This window comes from Chrysochloris asiatica, unplaced genomic scaffold (genome assembly GCF_000296735.1).
Source record: "Chrysochloris asiatica unplaced genomic scaffold, ChrAsi1.0 scaffold00018, whole genome shotgun sequence".
NCBI classification, from domain to species: Eukaryota; Metazoa; Chordata; class Mammalia; order Afrosoricida; family Chrysochloridae; genus Chrysochloris; species Chrysochloris asiatica.
In genome coordinates this window covers 8,148,288-8,165,451 of record NW_006408536.1, presented here as the reverse complement: position 1 = coordinate 8,165,451, position 17,164 = coordinate 8,148,288, and the positions used below count along the sequence as shown (strand labels likewise).

Sequence of the window (17,164 nt, the reverse complement as noted above, 5' to 3'; positions counted from 1 at the left end):
TATTAATAAAGCTTATGCAATTGATGGTCACTAGGGAATTTGATTTAAGTTGTGTCTCCAGTGGTAAAAGATTTAAGCGAACTCTAACTTATTTTTATCTGATATTTGTATACATGGCAAGGATGTTTCTTTGTCTCATGGCTCCTTGATTTGCATGTGCTTTAGTTACAACCAAGGAGCCCTGTTGGCACAGTGGGTTAAACACTGGAGTGGTAACCCAACAGATCTGGCCCTTGCCTTCACCATCCTCTTTGCCGGCCTCGGACACCCTGTGGAGCAGTTCTAGCCTGTCCTGTTCTGTTGCTGTGAGGTGGAATCAGCCACATGCTTGGGAGCTGTTTTCCAGTCCCAGTTCTGCATTCTAAGAAGAGACAATCTGATAGGCTAGTGTAGATCCCATTCATTATCCTATCAACTGTGACCAGAGTAGTAGATTCACGCATATGGCTGCAATGGGACTTTTCTGTGGGACTAGAGCATATTTTTACAAAGAAGGTGCTGGGTATGCGCCCCCAAAAGGTATGACAGCATTTGATTATATTCTCTGGGCTCTGTCCTCCTTGCTATGTTAGCTTTGTGATAATTATTATTCAACCTCCCTCCTCTTCCCACATTTTGTTCATTTGAGCTTTCCTATTTGGATTCTGGATAAATACAGAAACCATTGTAGAGGTTTGAAGGAAGTACTATCCATAAGTACTTTATAGGTTCTGTACTGGACTGCAGGCTCATTGGACCTGTAAGACTGGCAGTTCAAATTTGCAAGCCACTCCTTGGAAACCCTATACAGCATCACTATGAGTCAAAACTGACTCACACAGCACTTAAGAATACCTCATTGGTCTTCAGCAAAGCTACCATCACATGATTAATGATAGTCAAGCTGGGAGAGGATTGTAAATTTCCTGACTTCACATCCTGTCAGTTTACTTTGTATCTGATTTCTGTGGTTGCTGAAAATCATTGGAATGTGTACCAAGATCTCTTCAATAGGCTTGTTCTTATCATCTGCTATACTGTTGATCTTTATCAACTCAGACACAGGAGCTAGCTGCTATCTGAAAGTAGAGCATTCCTATGAAACCTTTAGTAAGTTGAAATGGCATAAAGAAATCACCATGAATTTTTACAGGACAAAGTTTTGAGCATTCCTGGCACTGCAGGATAAGCACTAGACTAAACCACAAGGTCAGTGGTTTGAGCCCAACAGCTGCTCTGCAGGAGAAAGATTTACGGCCTCAGAAAACCCTATACAGGGTCACTATGAGTTTGAGCCCACTTGACTCCACTTAACAACAACATGCCCCCCAAAATAACTTACCACTCCAAGGGAACACACAAGTAGGCTTTTAAGCTCGCCAGCCATGTTTGTCTAATTGTGAATGGAAGTAATGGGAAAAGGCAGCAATGAAGATATGGGCTGAGTTTGACCTTGTTTGATAGACTTCTGTCAACCTAGAGATGAGAGAGAGAGGAAGGGCTGGTTGATCTGAAGTTTGGGGAGACTTGGGAACTCCAGATCCCATGGACACTGACCTAGCCACTGGGGGGTTAGAGCTGAGAGTGAAACGTCCAGCTGATATGAAGTGGGGGGAGACGCACAAGAATTCCCAAACTTGCAGATAGTACCCATTGACCTAGCCTTGATGGTTTCATGATGAGAACTTGACTAGAGGAAGATAAAGAAGTTTGATACAGGAAGCAAATGTAAATTGTTGTAATTTGATGAACTTGACCTTTACATATGGATGTAGTTGCTCAAAATAACAATCAAGAGGGAAGGAGTCTTCACATTAAGGATCAAGCCTATCCCTTTAGTACACAGGGTTGATAGGGACAGGCAGCTTAGACATTGGCTAAATAAAATGGGAGGAGGGGGGCTAAATAGGCAGGAAGTGGCTGGCTGACAAGTTTTCAAGAGGGAGTTTAGTTTGAGAGCGGGGGGAGGCGGGGAGGAGGTAGAATCACCACAAAATAGTTTTCATCTTGTCTAGATGGGTCTGGTGAAAGGAGATGGGGATAAGATTCTTTTGATTCAATATTGAGTAATTGTTACCATGCCTAACTGTGATTATCACAACTGTAAAGATAGAAGTTTTGCAACTAAAAGGGGGGAGTAGTTAATGTTATATTCCAGGAACACGGGCCCCTAGGACCTTCAGGAGGGAAGAGCGTGAGCGGAACGTGGGATCCTAACCAGAGAAGCAACACCAGAAATGAGGCAGAGATGAGAGCATGGAGAGAGAGAGCAGCTGAGGACTCTAGACTCATGGAAAGAGAAAGGCCGTGTGCTGGTGGCCAGGAGGCAGGCTTGCAGAATGTGCCCTTTGGTTGTTTAAATGATTCTATATTCCTGAGTGTTTTTGTGTACATCAGATAAAAAAAAAGAAAGAAAGAAGGCATAGAGGCAAATACTATTAACTGGTAGTGCATGGAGGAGATTGTGATCATTGCAGTGAAAATACGATTGGTTGAATGCAAAACCAGTGTTCCTCCATGTAACTATCACTCAATTCACAATAAAAGCTTCAGGAAAAAAAAAAAGTAACCTACCAAATAACACATAGTACCTGAAATAGCACGAACATGTATAAGAGGTGTTCACAGATACAGTTCAGAGCTGTGACAGCTTGGTGCTGAGACGCTGAGGGTGGAGTTCCTGGGGAAGGAACTTGGCACTGCCACTCTCACTGCTCTGGGTGCACGCTGCCTCTTTAATTGCTGTCTGCAAACAAAACCAAATGCTACTTTTGCTATTCAAGGTTTTTTTTTTTCTGTAAAAGTGAAAATTCTATTTAAATGTTTTACAGTTAGTATAAACAGATACTAATGTATAGTTTTTGTAAAAGCAAAGTGGTGGAAACTTCGGAGAAAATGGGGGATACTTGTACTTTGTAAAGGCTAGGTTAGAAAAGGGCATTGACTTGACATACTCTAAACCAAGGGGGTTATTTTGAATTCAGAACCTTTGAAAGGGCAAATGTGCCTGACTTTCTTTGTAGCCTGTTAATGGAGGCTTGAGAAAAATGGTCTAATGCTTTCCTTGCTTTTTCCTGTAGTACATTTTCATGTAAGAAGGACTGCTGGTTGCTGTTCTAAAACGTTGTTATTCTTCTACCGATTGCAAAGCAATTTACAGATAAAAGGAGTATATATGTATTAATTTTTTTTTAATGTCGTGACCTACTTAAATATGTACTCCAAATTCTTAAAAGAAATTTGCTGATTTGGTATTTAGTTGTTTTATTTTGTAGTATAACACAGTTACAGTAATTGCTATGATTCTGCATAGTTATAAAATTCTATAGTATTTTGTTTGGCAGTGCACATGATGTAAAGCAGTAGTTTAGCTGTTTTATTTTGTTTCATTTTTTTCTTTTAAGCCCTAGGGATTTCTCTTAGTGTTTGATTTAAAAAACAGTTTTTCCAAACATGTTGCTCCCCAATCTGGTTGAGAGCTGATGGTATCATGTGTATAAATTCATTTCTTTGAACAATATTGACGTTTATGAATAGCTACAGGGGTGGACTGCAGGTATCAAGACTGAGAGACTGAAGGGCTTGGTAGACCAGACTTTTCTGCAACCCTCTCAGGTCCTTGTAGACCACCAATGCATTGGCTACAGAAAGGAGCTTTTCAAAAGGAGCCCTAGTGGCATAGTAGTTAAGCACTCAGCTGCTGATCCAAAGATCAGTGGTTCAAACTCACTAGCTGCTCTGAGGGAGACTAGACCCGGTTATCCATTCCTGTAAATATTATGGCTGAGGAACCCTTAGGGGGCAGATGGACTCTGTCCTGTAGCGTCACTGTGAGTCGGAATCGACTTAGTGGCCCGCAACAACTGCAGCTTTGCCAGATGTGGTCATGGGATATTGTTGTTGTTAAGTACCAACTCATAGTGACCCTATGTGGGGTTTCCAAGGAGCAGCTGGTGGGTTTGCAGTTAGTCCAGTGCTTATTTTATAGTGCCACACCAGGACTCCAATCATGGGGAAAGGTACCTATAAACATTATTTTAGAAATTGATTTCTCAAAAATTTAATTTGTTTTTCATTTCTATTGTATCAGGATGGAGAACAAGAACAGATTCCTGAGCTGCCCGATGCAAGCTTAGAAATGGGCATTTTACCCAAAGAGATCCGGAAACTAGTAGAAAGGAGAAAGCAAGTCAAACAGCTCATGAAACTTCCAGATTTAAATCCAGACCTTTTTCTTCAGGTATATCTTTACACCAAGAGATATTTGAGTGACACCCTCAGTTTTTAGGATTTGATTGTTTAATGCTGTGGGAAAATGCATGTACTTATTTTAAGTTTGTGGGTAGGTAATGATTACAGAACAGTAGAATGCCTTTTGAGTGGAAGGTAGCCGTGTCTAAGCAAGATCTGCTGAATCCTGTGAGCTTTGGAGACTGTTTACTTGCTTGTAGAAGGTCTGGGAAGATGGCTTGAGTATGTTAAGAATTTTATGTCTTAAGGGAGATTGAGGGGTTCTCCCTCTTGGTTGTAAACTTGCAAGGCACCTAATGTAATACTTAACCTCTTTGCAAATATTGTTTTTCTTTTGTCTTTGTGGAACCTGCAGTATGACATTCGACAGAAGGCTCTTAAGCTCACGGCGAACAGTATGTACGGCTGCTTGGGATTTTCCTACAGCAGATTTTACGCCAAACCATTGGCTGCTTTGGTGACATACAAAGGAAGGGAGGTAAATTCACATCTCTGAAAAGGAGAATTCAGTGGGCCCTCTAGTTCTGCAGGTTTCCGGGGATCAAAAGTATTCTGGGATGTGGATATGCAATTAGGTGGTCAAAGCAGTCCTTCAAAGGCTAAGAGGGAGCATAAAGTGCTTTTTTCATGGTATTTGTTTTGTATTGGGTATTATAAGTAATTTAGAGATGATTTAAAGTGTACTGGAAGGTGTGTAAGTAATATGCAAACACTCTGCTATTTTCTGTAAGGGACTTGAGCGTTCATTTCTGGATGTTAGTACTCTTGGGGGGTCTAATCCCCTGTGATGGTAGTGAGGAGTATGACTGCATTTTAAATTAAACCTGTTGTAGTAAAAGAGAGCGAACTTTGTTACCTTGACTGTGCAAAGCTAGTTATGTACTTTGAAATACACTTTTTTAGAGTAAGTTTGAGACTAATAGGCATTTTATTCAGTCTCTCATCCATTGTGTATGTGTGCTTACTGAACATGTATTACATGGCAGACATTGTTCTGTGTCCAGCAAAACAAAAGGTCCCTACTATCACGAGGCTTACATTCTATATGGTGGTTGGGGGATTGATTGTGTGTTGGGAAAACAGACCACAAATAAGTGAATAAAGAAAGAAAGAAAAAACGACTAAGATAATAATGATAGAAGTAAATGCACTGCATGTAGATAATTAAAACTGGGTGGTGGACTAGAGAATGTGTAGATGACTCAGATTGAACAGGGAAGGATGCTCTGAGGAGGTTACATAAAGTAAGTAGTTTTATATGTTGTTCAGGAAGATCAAGTTAGTCATAAAGATGAGCAGTGAGAAGGCCTTGATGGCAGTGAGAAGCCAGTGAACAGTTGCTACCCCGCAGAGATAGGCATTTCACTGCTTCTTAGGATAAAGGATTGAAGGGGGCAAGAATCAAGTGGGTAGCCAGTTAGTTACATGTCTAAATCTAGAATGCTAGAACTATGTAAGGATTGAATTTACAGATTGAATCATTGACTTTAGAAAGATGGGTCAGATACCAAACAGACTTGGTATTGTCACTTTATGAGTACTATAAATAAACTTCATCCACTTTAGTATTATGTGCATGGGTTTTTCTTTATAAAAGAATAGTTATGTTAAGTATTAAATTCCATTTTAATCCAATGAACTATTGTTTCCTGTCAATATTAATGAATCTTAAAGAAGGTAGTGGTTATGGGCAGAATACTAATGTTGGCAGTCTGGTGGTTTTGTGGTGTTGAGTTGGTTCCAACTCACAGCGACCCTGTATAGGGTTTCCAAGGCCATGCGTCTTTATGGAAACAGAAAGCCTCATCTTTCTCCTGTGGAGATCCTGGTGGATTTGAAGTGCTGACCTTATGAATGGTTAGCAGCCCAGTGTGTAACCCACTACACTACTATGGCCTCTGGGCCATCTATTTTTGTAAGCAAAGTTTTATTGGAACATAGCCATGCTCACTAGTTGATAGATTGTCATGGTTGCTTTTGCATGACAGTAGCAAAGTTGTGTAGTCATGATGGAAATATGTATGGTCTGCAAAGGCGAGTGTATTTATTATCTGGCCCCTTTTAGAAAAAAGTTTACTGACCTTTGCGTTAGGGCCCTTGTCTAGGGCCCAGTAGAACTGTGTACAGCGAGGAGAATGTTCTCTGTCTGCACTAGCCAATAAAGTAGTCTCTAGCTACCTTGGCACAGTGGCAGCAAAATGGGCTCAAACAAAACACAATTTTGAGGATGACACAAGAATGGGCTTTGTTTTGTTCTGTTGTGCATAAAGTCACTATGAGTCGGAGTCAACTCAACAGCACCTAACAACAACAGCCACATGTAGCTTGTTATTGTTGTTCCTAAGTGCTCTCTAGTCAATTCTGACTCATAATAACCATGTACAGGGTTTCCGAGGAGCAGTTGGTGGGTTTGAACCCCCAACCTTGTGGTTCTCAGTGCAGTGCTTATCGTACAGCACTACATCAGGAGTCCACTTGTTTGAGCACATAATACCTGACTAGTGCAACTGAGGAATTGAAGTTTTCATTTTATTTAATTATAATTAATACAAATCTAGATGACTAGTGGCCACTGCATTAGACAGTGCATTTCGAGTTGGTTTAAGACGAACATCAGGATGGTCAGTCACTCTTCAGTTGGCAGATCTATTGCACGGCCATGGGCAAAACCTGTATTGCATGTCTGGGATATGCTAGAAGCTTTCAAGCGTATTATTTCATCAAAACCTCAACAACATTCCTTTGATTTAGATAAGAACATTCCATTTTGCAGATGAGACAGTTAAGACTCAGAGGTGAAGTATGATAACTGACTGTTTTGAATCTGAATCCATTTCTTACTGATTCAAAGGGTTTTTGTTTGGGTGGTGGTGGTGTTGTCTTCCATATTTCAGGATGTCTTTCATAACAGTGGTCTTGCTGTATATTTGATCTCTCATTCCTGGAAGATACTTTTCGAGACTCAGGCCTTTTAAGATGAGAAGATACCGGTGTTTTAGGGGCTAGTTCAAATGAGGGAAGGATGTTTTTCATTTCTTAGGCTAAGTTTACTTCAGAATTATTTAAATTTTGTTTCTGTATGTGTATCCAGTGGCTCCTGATAGAATACCATCTTATTTTTGTATTAGGAAATGCACTCACTATGCCCCAACTGGGTGATAATACACGGGTTGACTATTGAGATTGGATCAAGGTTACTCTTAAGTTTCTCACGAGCGGCAATAGTTGACAATTTACTCCCTTGGAGAGTGCCTCTTGCTGTTGGGAAATCCCTGTTGTTACATTTTCTGCATTGGCTCAGAAATCCACAAGCTTAAAAGGGCACTGTTGATAATGATAAGCCCCAAATTTGTCCAATGATCTCCCCACTCCCCTAATCCATTGTATTTTAAGGGCAGCCTTTTCATTTAGCTGGATTTTTAATAGGAACTTTAAACTCTTTTTATTTTTCTGCTGTATAAAACGTAACAATAACAAATCTTTAATAAAGAAAGTAGTAAGGAAACCCTTGCTCTCCCCATTAAAAAGCAAAGAATTCCCAACAAATCTAGAAATAATTCTTACGATTCATCTTGGCTTCTACTTTCTACTTTTCTCTTTCCACTATGCCCTTTCTGGAAACAAATAATGAAAAAAAAAGAATCAGTGGGAAGTAGGTAACATTTTGAGGCTACTGAGCAATACTAATTATGCAATTGTTCTCTGGAAATTTTATAATAGAAGAAGATCCAAAGTCATCTATGGAAATAATATAAATATGATTGTGAATTTTTTTGGTGATTATTAGCACTGGAGGGCAGGCTTATTCTGTGTGATCATCTGTCTGTGGGTTTACTAGTATTTTCCATATAGATTGCTAAGCGATTGTGATTTCAGCATCTCTTGATTATTAAAGGAGTTTGAGGAGACAAGTGTAAATGGAGTCAGTTTGCTGAGATTTTGAAATACCTGTGAAACGTGTGAAACTGGTTTTGATTTGTGTGTGTGTGTGCAGTACAGAGCGGACAAAATAATAACAAAACCTGAAGATCTTAGAAGTTGTTTGTTTTTAAAGTCCTTGTAGGATAAATGAAATTAAGGTTTAAGTGGAAATTAATGAGAAAGAAATGTGGTAGCATGGCATAGCAAGAGATTTAGACATTTTGCATTTGAATATGGATTAATACAGTCTGGGAAGGTCTTGAAACCTTCACTCCCCTTTTCTGTATGTGCTCAGTTTTACTGGAAATGATGTAGGCTTGACTCTGATGACCTAATGATTTCTGTAATCAAATGTATTATGACTGCTAAAGTACTTGCAGTAATTACTAATTGTACTTTTCAAAACAGGTTTATAGCAGCAGTGCCAATAGTTGTGTCAAATGGACATCAATATTGTCTTTGTACAGGTGTGCTCTTTCACACTTAAACTCGTCTATGATTTTAAACTGCTGGGTGGTAAAGAAAGTAGTTACTGGTTCAGTAAAAGTAATAGGAATCTCTCCGAGTGTGTGAATTACTTAAAAACGATGAAGTCAGTGTTTCCGGAGAAGTAAATGTTGGCGCTTCATTTACAGGCACTTAGAAGTGAAGCTGTACAGATATCATCTGTATTTGTGTATGTTCTCAATCCATGTGTAAACCAGTGACATAAAAAAGAAACTGGGCAAGCCTACAGCACCAACTGGAGTTAGGAGTACAGTTTTAAGCCGTAAATAAAACATTGTCAGTTGTTGTGACTAGTGCGGTAATTGAAGTGATTGTTCACTAGATGGCGATATATACCCTGAGATCATTAATCAATTAAGGATTTTATCAAGTAAACAATAGTGAAGGCCATTTACTGACTTAACTCTGTCAAAATTTTAGACTTACTAATTTTGAAACTGTTGAAGAAAGGGTGACACTGGCTTAAAGGGTTGTAAAAGTCTGGTTTACTTAGTGCTTAAAATAGTGATAGTTTTTGAATCAAAACTGTTATTGATAAGAACAATCATTTAATTCATCATAGTCAGCCACATTTTTATATTACATGACTATATTTCATACCTGTGACCATGCAGCCACAATAGATAACTCCTTCTGCCACAGTAGCAGAGAGGTTAATCCAAAGAGAATTAGAAATGATTTTGATAAGACAATTTTATCTTTGTGAATTTACCTTTCTACTGAGGCAGCTTAAACTTGCTTAAATTTTAATGTAATGGTAATATTTATCGTCATAGAATAATTAAGGCTTACTGATACTGGTATGGTTTTATTTCTACAGTCTGTTATTTCTGTGCCCTTGAAAAATGATGTTTGGTCAGGAATTCTCATTGCATTTCAAAGTTAATGTGTGCTTGAGTGTAGAGCCCCTGTACGTTTTGATTTTTTCATTCTGTTGACTGATGACAACCAGTTGTAGACTGCCTAACTTTCAGAGTGTGTTCAGAGCTGAAAACTGTGCACTGAGACAAACATACAGTCTGGACACACCTTCTGGGGCTTACTTGGCTCTGATGGCACCGGTCAGGAGCCCTTGGGAATGGTACCAGGTAGAAGGATTTAGCTTTTGTTGGTATTAGTTATTAAAGGAAATGAGTGAGTTGAGAGACTCATGTAATTAAGCATTAAGGGAGTCTTATCCGGAAATATGAGAGACGAAGTTTGGCCATCCTGGCCTCTAAGGAGCACTCTGGCTGCACTTCTTCCAACACGGATATATTGGTTCTTGTGGCAGCCCATGGCACTTTCAATATTCTCCTCCAACACTATAACTCAAGAAAAACATCAATTCTTCTACGGTCTTCCTTATTTACTGTCTAGCTTTCACATGCATATGAGGTTACTGAAAATACCATGGCTTGGGTCAGGCGCACCTTAATCCTCAAACTGACATCTTTGCTCTTCAACACTTTAAAAAGGTCTTGTGATGCAGATTTGCCTAACGCAGTACGCAGTACGTCGTTTGATTTCTTGACTGCTGCTTCCATGAGTGTTGATAGTTGATCCAAGAAGAATGAAGTCCTTGACAACTTCAATCTTTTCTCCATTGATAAGAATGTTGTTTATTGGTCCAGTGGTGAGGAGGGACCAGTCACTGGAGAAGGATATCATGTTTGGTAAGGTGGAGGGTCAGAGAAAAAGAGGAACGAACCCTAACGAGATGGATTAGCCAAGCAGCAGCATCGATGGACTCAAGCGTGGCTACAGTAGTGAGGTTGGCCCAGGATCGGGCAGTGTTTCGTTCTGCTGTGCCTAAGGTCACTATGGGTCGGTACCAACTCGATGGCACCTAACAACAACAACAACATGTGGAAATAAGCAGCATTTCACATTTCCAATTGTTTTTCTAAAGAATCCTAGTTTCTGTTTGTTGTTGTTAAGTGCCATTGAGTCGATTCTGACCCATAGCGACCCTGTATAGGGTTTCCAACGAGCAGTTGGTGAGCTTGAACCACTGACCTTGCAGTTCAAATGACTTTGCAGTCTGATATGTTAGCCCACAGTGCCACACCAGGACTCCTAGTTTTTATTTAGAAGCAATAAAATATGGAGACAACTAAAGACCCTTCCCTCTCCACTCTATCTCATTTCTTTCTCTTTCTCCGAGGAATTGGTTTTCACCTCCTTGTCCATGGTGATTTACTTTTAAAAAATAAGTATGTATCTATACATGTGGTACATTTACAGGTTTTATCATTTTTGTGATCTGTGAAACTGATTATTTTGCAATTTACTCTCCCCCAAGAAAATTATTATTGTTGTTAAGTGACGTCGAGTTGGTTCCAACTCGACAACCCTGTATAGGATTTCAGAGGAGATAGATGGGGCTGGGGGGAGCCTACTCATTTTAACCAGTGCAGTGAGTAAGCACTTGGCTGCTAACGGAAAGGTTGCTTATTTGAACCTACCCAGCTGCTCTGCAGGAGAAAGCAATCTGCTCCTGTTAGGTGGCTGTTGAGGTGCCGGCGAGTCAGTTCCATCTCATACAACAGAGTGAAACACTGCCCGGTCCTGTGCCATGGCCAAAACTGTTAGAGCCTAGCAAACTCTCTGGGGCAGTTCTACTCTGATACATGGACACCACATTTTAAATATATTCATGTTGATAAATTTTGAGATTTGAGTCCTTTGTGTGAACTATGGTATAATATTTCAATGAGTGAATGTGGAACTACGTATTTTTTTTTTTAATTCAAGTTTTTACTTGTTTCTACTTTTTGCTGTTACAAACAGTGCAACAGTAGGTGTGAGGAGTGGCATTCACACGTCCACAAGCAGTATATAAGATATTATTGCTAGTTGTTAGATGCCGTTGAATCAGTTGGGACTCATAGTGACCCCATCCTAAGCAGAACAAAACCACTGTGTGGCCCTGCACCATCTTCATAGTCATTGCTGTTCGCTCTGTTTGACCGCATTGTTAGAGTCACTGAGTCAGTCTATATTATTGAGTGGCTTTTTCTTTTTCATAGACCCACCGCTTTACTAAGCAAGATGTCTTTCTCTAGAGACTGGTCCATCCTGATAACATGTCCAAAATACTTGAGACACAGTCTAACCATTCTTGCTTCTAAGGAGAATTCCTACTGTATTTCTTCCAAGACAGGTTCGTTCTTATGGCAGTCCACAGTATATTCAATGTTCTTTGTCAGCAGTATAATTCAGTATAATTCTTTGGTGGTTCTTATTCATCGTCCAGCTTTCACATGCATAGGAGGAGATTGAAAATATCAAGACTTGGGTCAGGTGCACTTAGTCCTCAAACTGACATCTTTGCTCTTTAACACTTCAAAGGGGTCTTTTGCAGCAGTTTTGTCCAAATTTCATTTGATTTCCTGAATACTTGAATCTTTTCTCCATTTATCATGGTACTGCTTATTGGTTTAGTAGACTGTATTCTTTGATCTTCATCAGTAAGTGCTTCAAGTCTTCTTTTCTTCCAGCAAGCCAGGTTGTATGATTTGCATATTGCAGCTTGTTAATAAACCTTCCTCCAACTCTGATGCTACATTCTTCATCTAGTTCAGTTTCTCGGATTGTTTGCTCAGCATATAGATTGAATAAGTAGGCGAAAATATACAGCCCTGACACACTTTCTTTGATTTTAAACCACATTTGTTGTTATTAGGTGCCATCGAGTTAGTTCTGATTCATAGCAACCCCGTATAGGGTTTCCAAGGAGCAGCTGGTGAGTTTGAACCACTGACCTTGTGGTTCAAACCAACCTTGAGGTCCAGTGCTTTATCTAACAGTACCTCACCAGGACTCCTTAAACTACATAGCATCTCCTTTTTCATTCAAACTGCTGTCTATTGGTCTGTGTACAGGTTTCACATGAGCACAATTAAGTATTTTGGAATTTTTTTTTACAATGTTATCCATAGTTTGTTAAGATCCACACAATTGAATGCCTTTTGCATAGTCGACTAAACACATGTAAACATTTTGCTTTCAACCAAATCTGTCTAACATCAGCAGCAATGTCCCTCATTCCATGTCCTCTTCTGAATCTGGCTTGAATTTCTGGGAGCTCTTTGCTGATATACTGCTGCCAACTGTTTTTACACTTAGCCAAACATTGCTTGGGTGTGGTATTTATGATATTGTTCAGTAATTTCTGCATTCTCTTGGATCACCTTTCTTTGGAATGGGCACAGATACGGAGCTAACCAAAAGATGGGCGGTTTAAACCCTCCAGCCACTCCTCGGAAACCCTGTACAAGGCCATTATGAGTTGGAACTAACTCGATGGCACTGAACAACAACGGTATACTTATAAACATACTTCTTGCATAATCGTTAGTGGTCCATGTTACTGCCAACACTTGTTATTGTCAGAATTTTTAATATTTACTCTTGTCATGATTGTGAAATGGTGTGTTTCATTGTGGTTTTAATGTGTATTTCACTTATTACTAGTTCTAAATATTTTCATGTGTTTATTAACTGAAATATTCATTTGGTTATCTTGTGTAAATTGTCTGTTGAATATAGTATATATACTGTTTCTGGTAGTGTTTTTGTCTCTTTTAATATTTTCTCATAGGCATTCAAGGCTAACTAATTCTTGCTTGGTCATTTGTTGTGCAATTTTTCCCCCCCAAGTTTTTGGTTTATCCTTTAATTTTATCTGTGGTCCTTTATTTAAAAAATATTTTAATGACACACATTCCAATGCGCTGGACTGCAAAGTTGATTTGATCCACCAGGTTGGTGATTCAAGCTCACCAGCTGCTCCTCAGAAACCGTATACAGGGTTGTTATGGGTCGGAACCAACTTGATGGCATTTAGCAACAACAACATAGTATATATTTTTTGTTTTCTTAAGAAATCTTTTCCTTTTCAAATAATATAAAACATTCTCTTTTATTGTCTTCTAAACTTTGTGAAGTTTGTCTTTTCCTGTTTAGGTCTTTGTCGTTCTGGAATTTGTTTCTGGGTATGGTTATAATTTATGAAAGGAGCCCTGGTGGTGCAGTGGTAACTGAAAGGGTCAGTGGTTCCAACCCACTAGGTGTTCCATGGAAAAAGATCTGGCAGTCTGCGTCTGTAGGGATTCACATCCTGTGAAATCCTATGGGGAAGTTGGACTCTAGCCTTTCAGGTCACTATGAGTCAGAATAGTCTCAACAGCCATGTGTCTATAAGTTAGGGACCTAATTGTTTCTTTGCTTCCTTGTGGGGTCGTTGAAATTGTTCCTCTATCCCAGGGTTGGCAAATTGTGACCCATAAGCTAGCTTCTACCCACTGCCTATTTTTTTAAAATAAAGTTTTATTGGAACACAGCCACACCCATTTATTTGTGGCTGCTTCCATGCTATAACAACATAGTTGAGAAGTTGCCCAGAGATTATATGGCTTGCAAAGTCCAAACTATTTACTGCCTGGCCCTTAACAGAAAGTTTGCTGAGCTGTGTGTCAAAGCTCTCACACACTGACTGAATCATTTCTGACTCAAAGAGACCCTATAAGACAGAGGTGATCTACTCCATAGGGTTTCTGAGATTGTAAATCTATATGGGAGCAGATAGTCTCATCATTCTCCCACACAGCAGCTGGTAGCTTTGAACCACCAGTCTTGCAGCTTAACCTACTGCACCACCAGGGATCCTTATCTAAAAGCTTTGTTAGGTATAATAGAAGAGTAACTATGATATCAGATATGCCATGTGATAATAAAGAAAATTATACTAAAGGTAGTAAGACGGAAGGAAAATAATCTTTTGGACACATTAAAATGATCGATTTTGATGTTTAACTTGTTCGTAGATTGGAACTTCATCCAAACCAATTAAAGTACAGATCTGTGAACTTTCTCAAGTTATATGTAATCTTTGGAAACGGGTGTGTAACGTTGAAGAGATGCTCTGAGGGGGGCCAGCATGTCAAAATGGAAAAGGACTGCTAGCTCTTCTGCTTCATTTCTGCATCTTCTTATGTAGCTTGAGGAGAAAATACCATAGTCAGACTTTAGCCTTACAATGGTACACTTTTGTCATCTCAAAACATGGCAGTATGAAGAATTTTCTTGCCAGACCAGACCCATGGAAACAGTGTGGGTGGGAGGAGGGAAGAGTTCTAATTTTGTCTCCAGAATTTTAATAGCCACCATTAAAACTACTTTTAACTTCAACTGACCTACTAACATTTTGAATATTACTATTATTATTTATTATAAGAAGGAAATTCCTTTTAAAACTGAAACAAAGGTTTTACCTATATATGTTGGCAGATATTTATGTAAAAAAAAAACCCTCTTACAAAGATTGCAGATTCTCACTTTTGAAGTTGTTTACATATTGAAATTCTAAGGCAGAGAGACTTTTAATTTCTTTTCTATTGTACTACTTCTTGGATGTTTGGTTCTTCAAAACTGGTAACTTACAGGGTTCTGGTTTATTAATTCACAATCTGCTAATTTATAATTTATGGCAATTAAGATGGAATGAATTATAATTCTGTATAGTACAAATTAATAGTTATTTTAGAGCTTAGATTCTTTTCATACATGCTTAAATAATTCGGAAACAGCTATTTACAGTGAAGAAAGTGGAATCCTAAATGCAGATCATTTATATTTATGAACTTGTGAAATGGAACATCTATATTTGCTTGTCCATTGGTCTGTATCCTTTCTAAAAATTGATGCAAGTAATCCGGGTAAATTATAAAGATGAGGAGAGGAAGCACTAATTTGGAAGTAACCCATGGAAAGCCAGTCCAAATAATGGTAACTCAGGCTTTTAATAATTTGAGGGAAATGTGATGACAAGAAATTTTAAGTCTGTAGAATAATTCAGTTTATTAACAGAGTGTTGCATTTACGGAGATAAATAAGTTACACTTCAGTCTGGTTTGAATTGCTCTCCTTAAAAGCACTGACATAACACTTCTTTTAAAGCAGTCAAAACTGTATAGATTTTGCAAAATCAATTCAAAGTGACCCCATCCTTCTTTTTCGATAGTTGGAAACCAGGACCCCTAAGTTTCTTGGATGTCTGTGTCTGGGTGCTCCTTTGGGGTTTGGACATTAAAGGATTTAGGCTTCGGAATACACAAGATGGATAATATGAGAGGTAGCTGGGAGAAGAAAGACCAGGAAGTTCTGCCTTAAGTCTCACGTGAAATGGGCTTGGGTCTGTGAGCTTAAGAGAAGAAAGCTTCAATGAAGGAATCATAGGTATGTTCTTGTTTATCTCCTTTGCAGTTTTGAATGGTTGACCCATGTTTGTCTTACCTGAGCTTTTGGGGAATCCCATGATAACACAAGTCTTTGTCAAAGAAGGAGCACCCCCTCCCTTCCCACCTGTCCATACACATGACACTAAAGGAGTAATGTTAGCAGTGTTAAGTGGTGGACTTTGGACTGTGAACTGGCCTCTCCACTCTTTCAGAATCCTTTGTCAGGGCTAGGCTTCCAAGCTCCAAGATTAACTCTCTTTAATCTCTCTGTTCTAAATTAGTGCCTTTTTTCATTCATACATTGAATTATTGACTTTTTTGTTACTAGTTTTTGGAATTTGTCTGCATAAGCTAGTATGAATACTTGAGAAAATTATTATTTCTTTATTAGCCAAAAACCACAGAAGGCTGCAGCCTCAAAAGGTTCTTCTATTTCCCCATTTCTACTTGTTTGTACTCAGTTTGTCAGGGAGGGACTGGTCGTTACAAAGTGCCTAGTACTGTGCTCCACCGCTCTCCGTGATCACACTTGCCTAGTAGTTTTTGTAGTTACTGATGAGTGACTCTAGAGGTGTGATAATTTTAAACGAGGGTCTTGATTTAAATGTAAGCCTATCTCGAGTTTACAAAAATGGCCAGGGTACTCGGAGGGAGGAAAAGTATACATTTTTATTGGACACTCTTATTTGAGAAGGCAAGGAGGGACAGAGTATGTTTGCCTCCATATTCTTTTGCCCATTTAATTACTGAAACCATTGGCATTGTGGCTACAGATGAGAATATGTCTCACTGGTCTTGTGTTGGTGCCACTGATTACTGCTGTGGTAGATGAGGTTTCATTACTTGACTTGAATCACATAATTTGAGTCCTGGAAATCTTTTTCTTTCTCCAATTTTCACCAGAATGAGCGACTTTCTGTTAACCTAAACTCATTCCACTTTGTACATACGTGAAGTTTTGCTATAAACCTATTTTTGTATATGTTTCTGTTTCATAAGCCGCGTGCTAGTTGACAGGTGTTCTAAAGCTCCTTGCTTTGGCAATGAACCAAGATGACAGAGCAGTAATGATTTAGAAAGTGCCATTTCCTCCTTGTTAAGAGACTAAAAGACAAGTGTGAAGTTATTAACCACTATTCACCAGTGGATATGAAACAGCAGTCAAGAAATCAAATGACAAATTGCACTGGTATATCTGGTACAAAAGCCTCTTGAAAAGAGGACTAAGGTGCAGTGGACCCAACTACGCCATGGTCTTTTCAACCACCTCATATGCATGCGAA

At 39.1% G+C, this 17,164-nt stretch overlaps 1 protein-coding gene across 1 annotated transcript in view; it reads left to right on the top strand.

Moving 5' to 3' along the window:
* The window catches only part of POLA1 (polymerase (DNA directed), alpha 1, catalytic subunit), a 390,582-nt gene that overhangs the window by 66,138 nt on the left and 307,280 nt on the right, over positions 1-17,164 (top strand). Inside the window, exons 25-26 of the mRNA XM_006835670.1 lie at positions 4,070-4,219; positions 4,586-4,708. Coding sequence (XP_006835733.1) covers positions 4,070-4,219; positions 4,586-4,708 — 273 coding nt within the window. The remainder of the gene's footprint in view (positions 1-4,069; positions 4,220-4,585; positions 4,709-17,164) is intronic.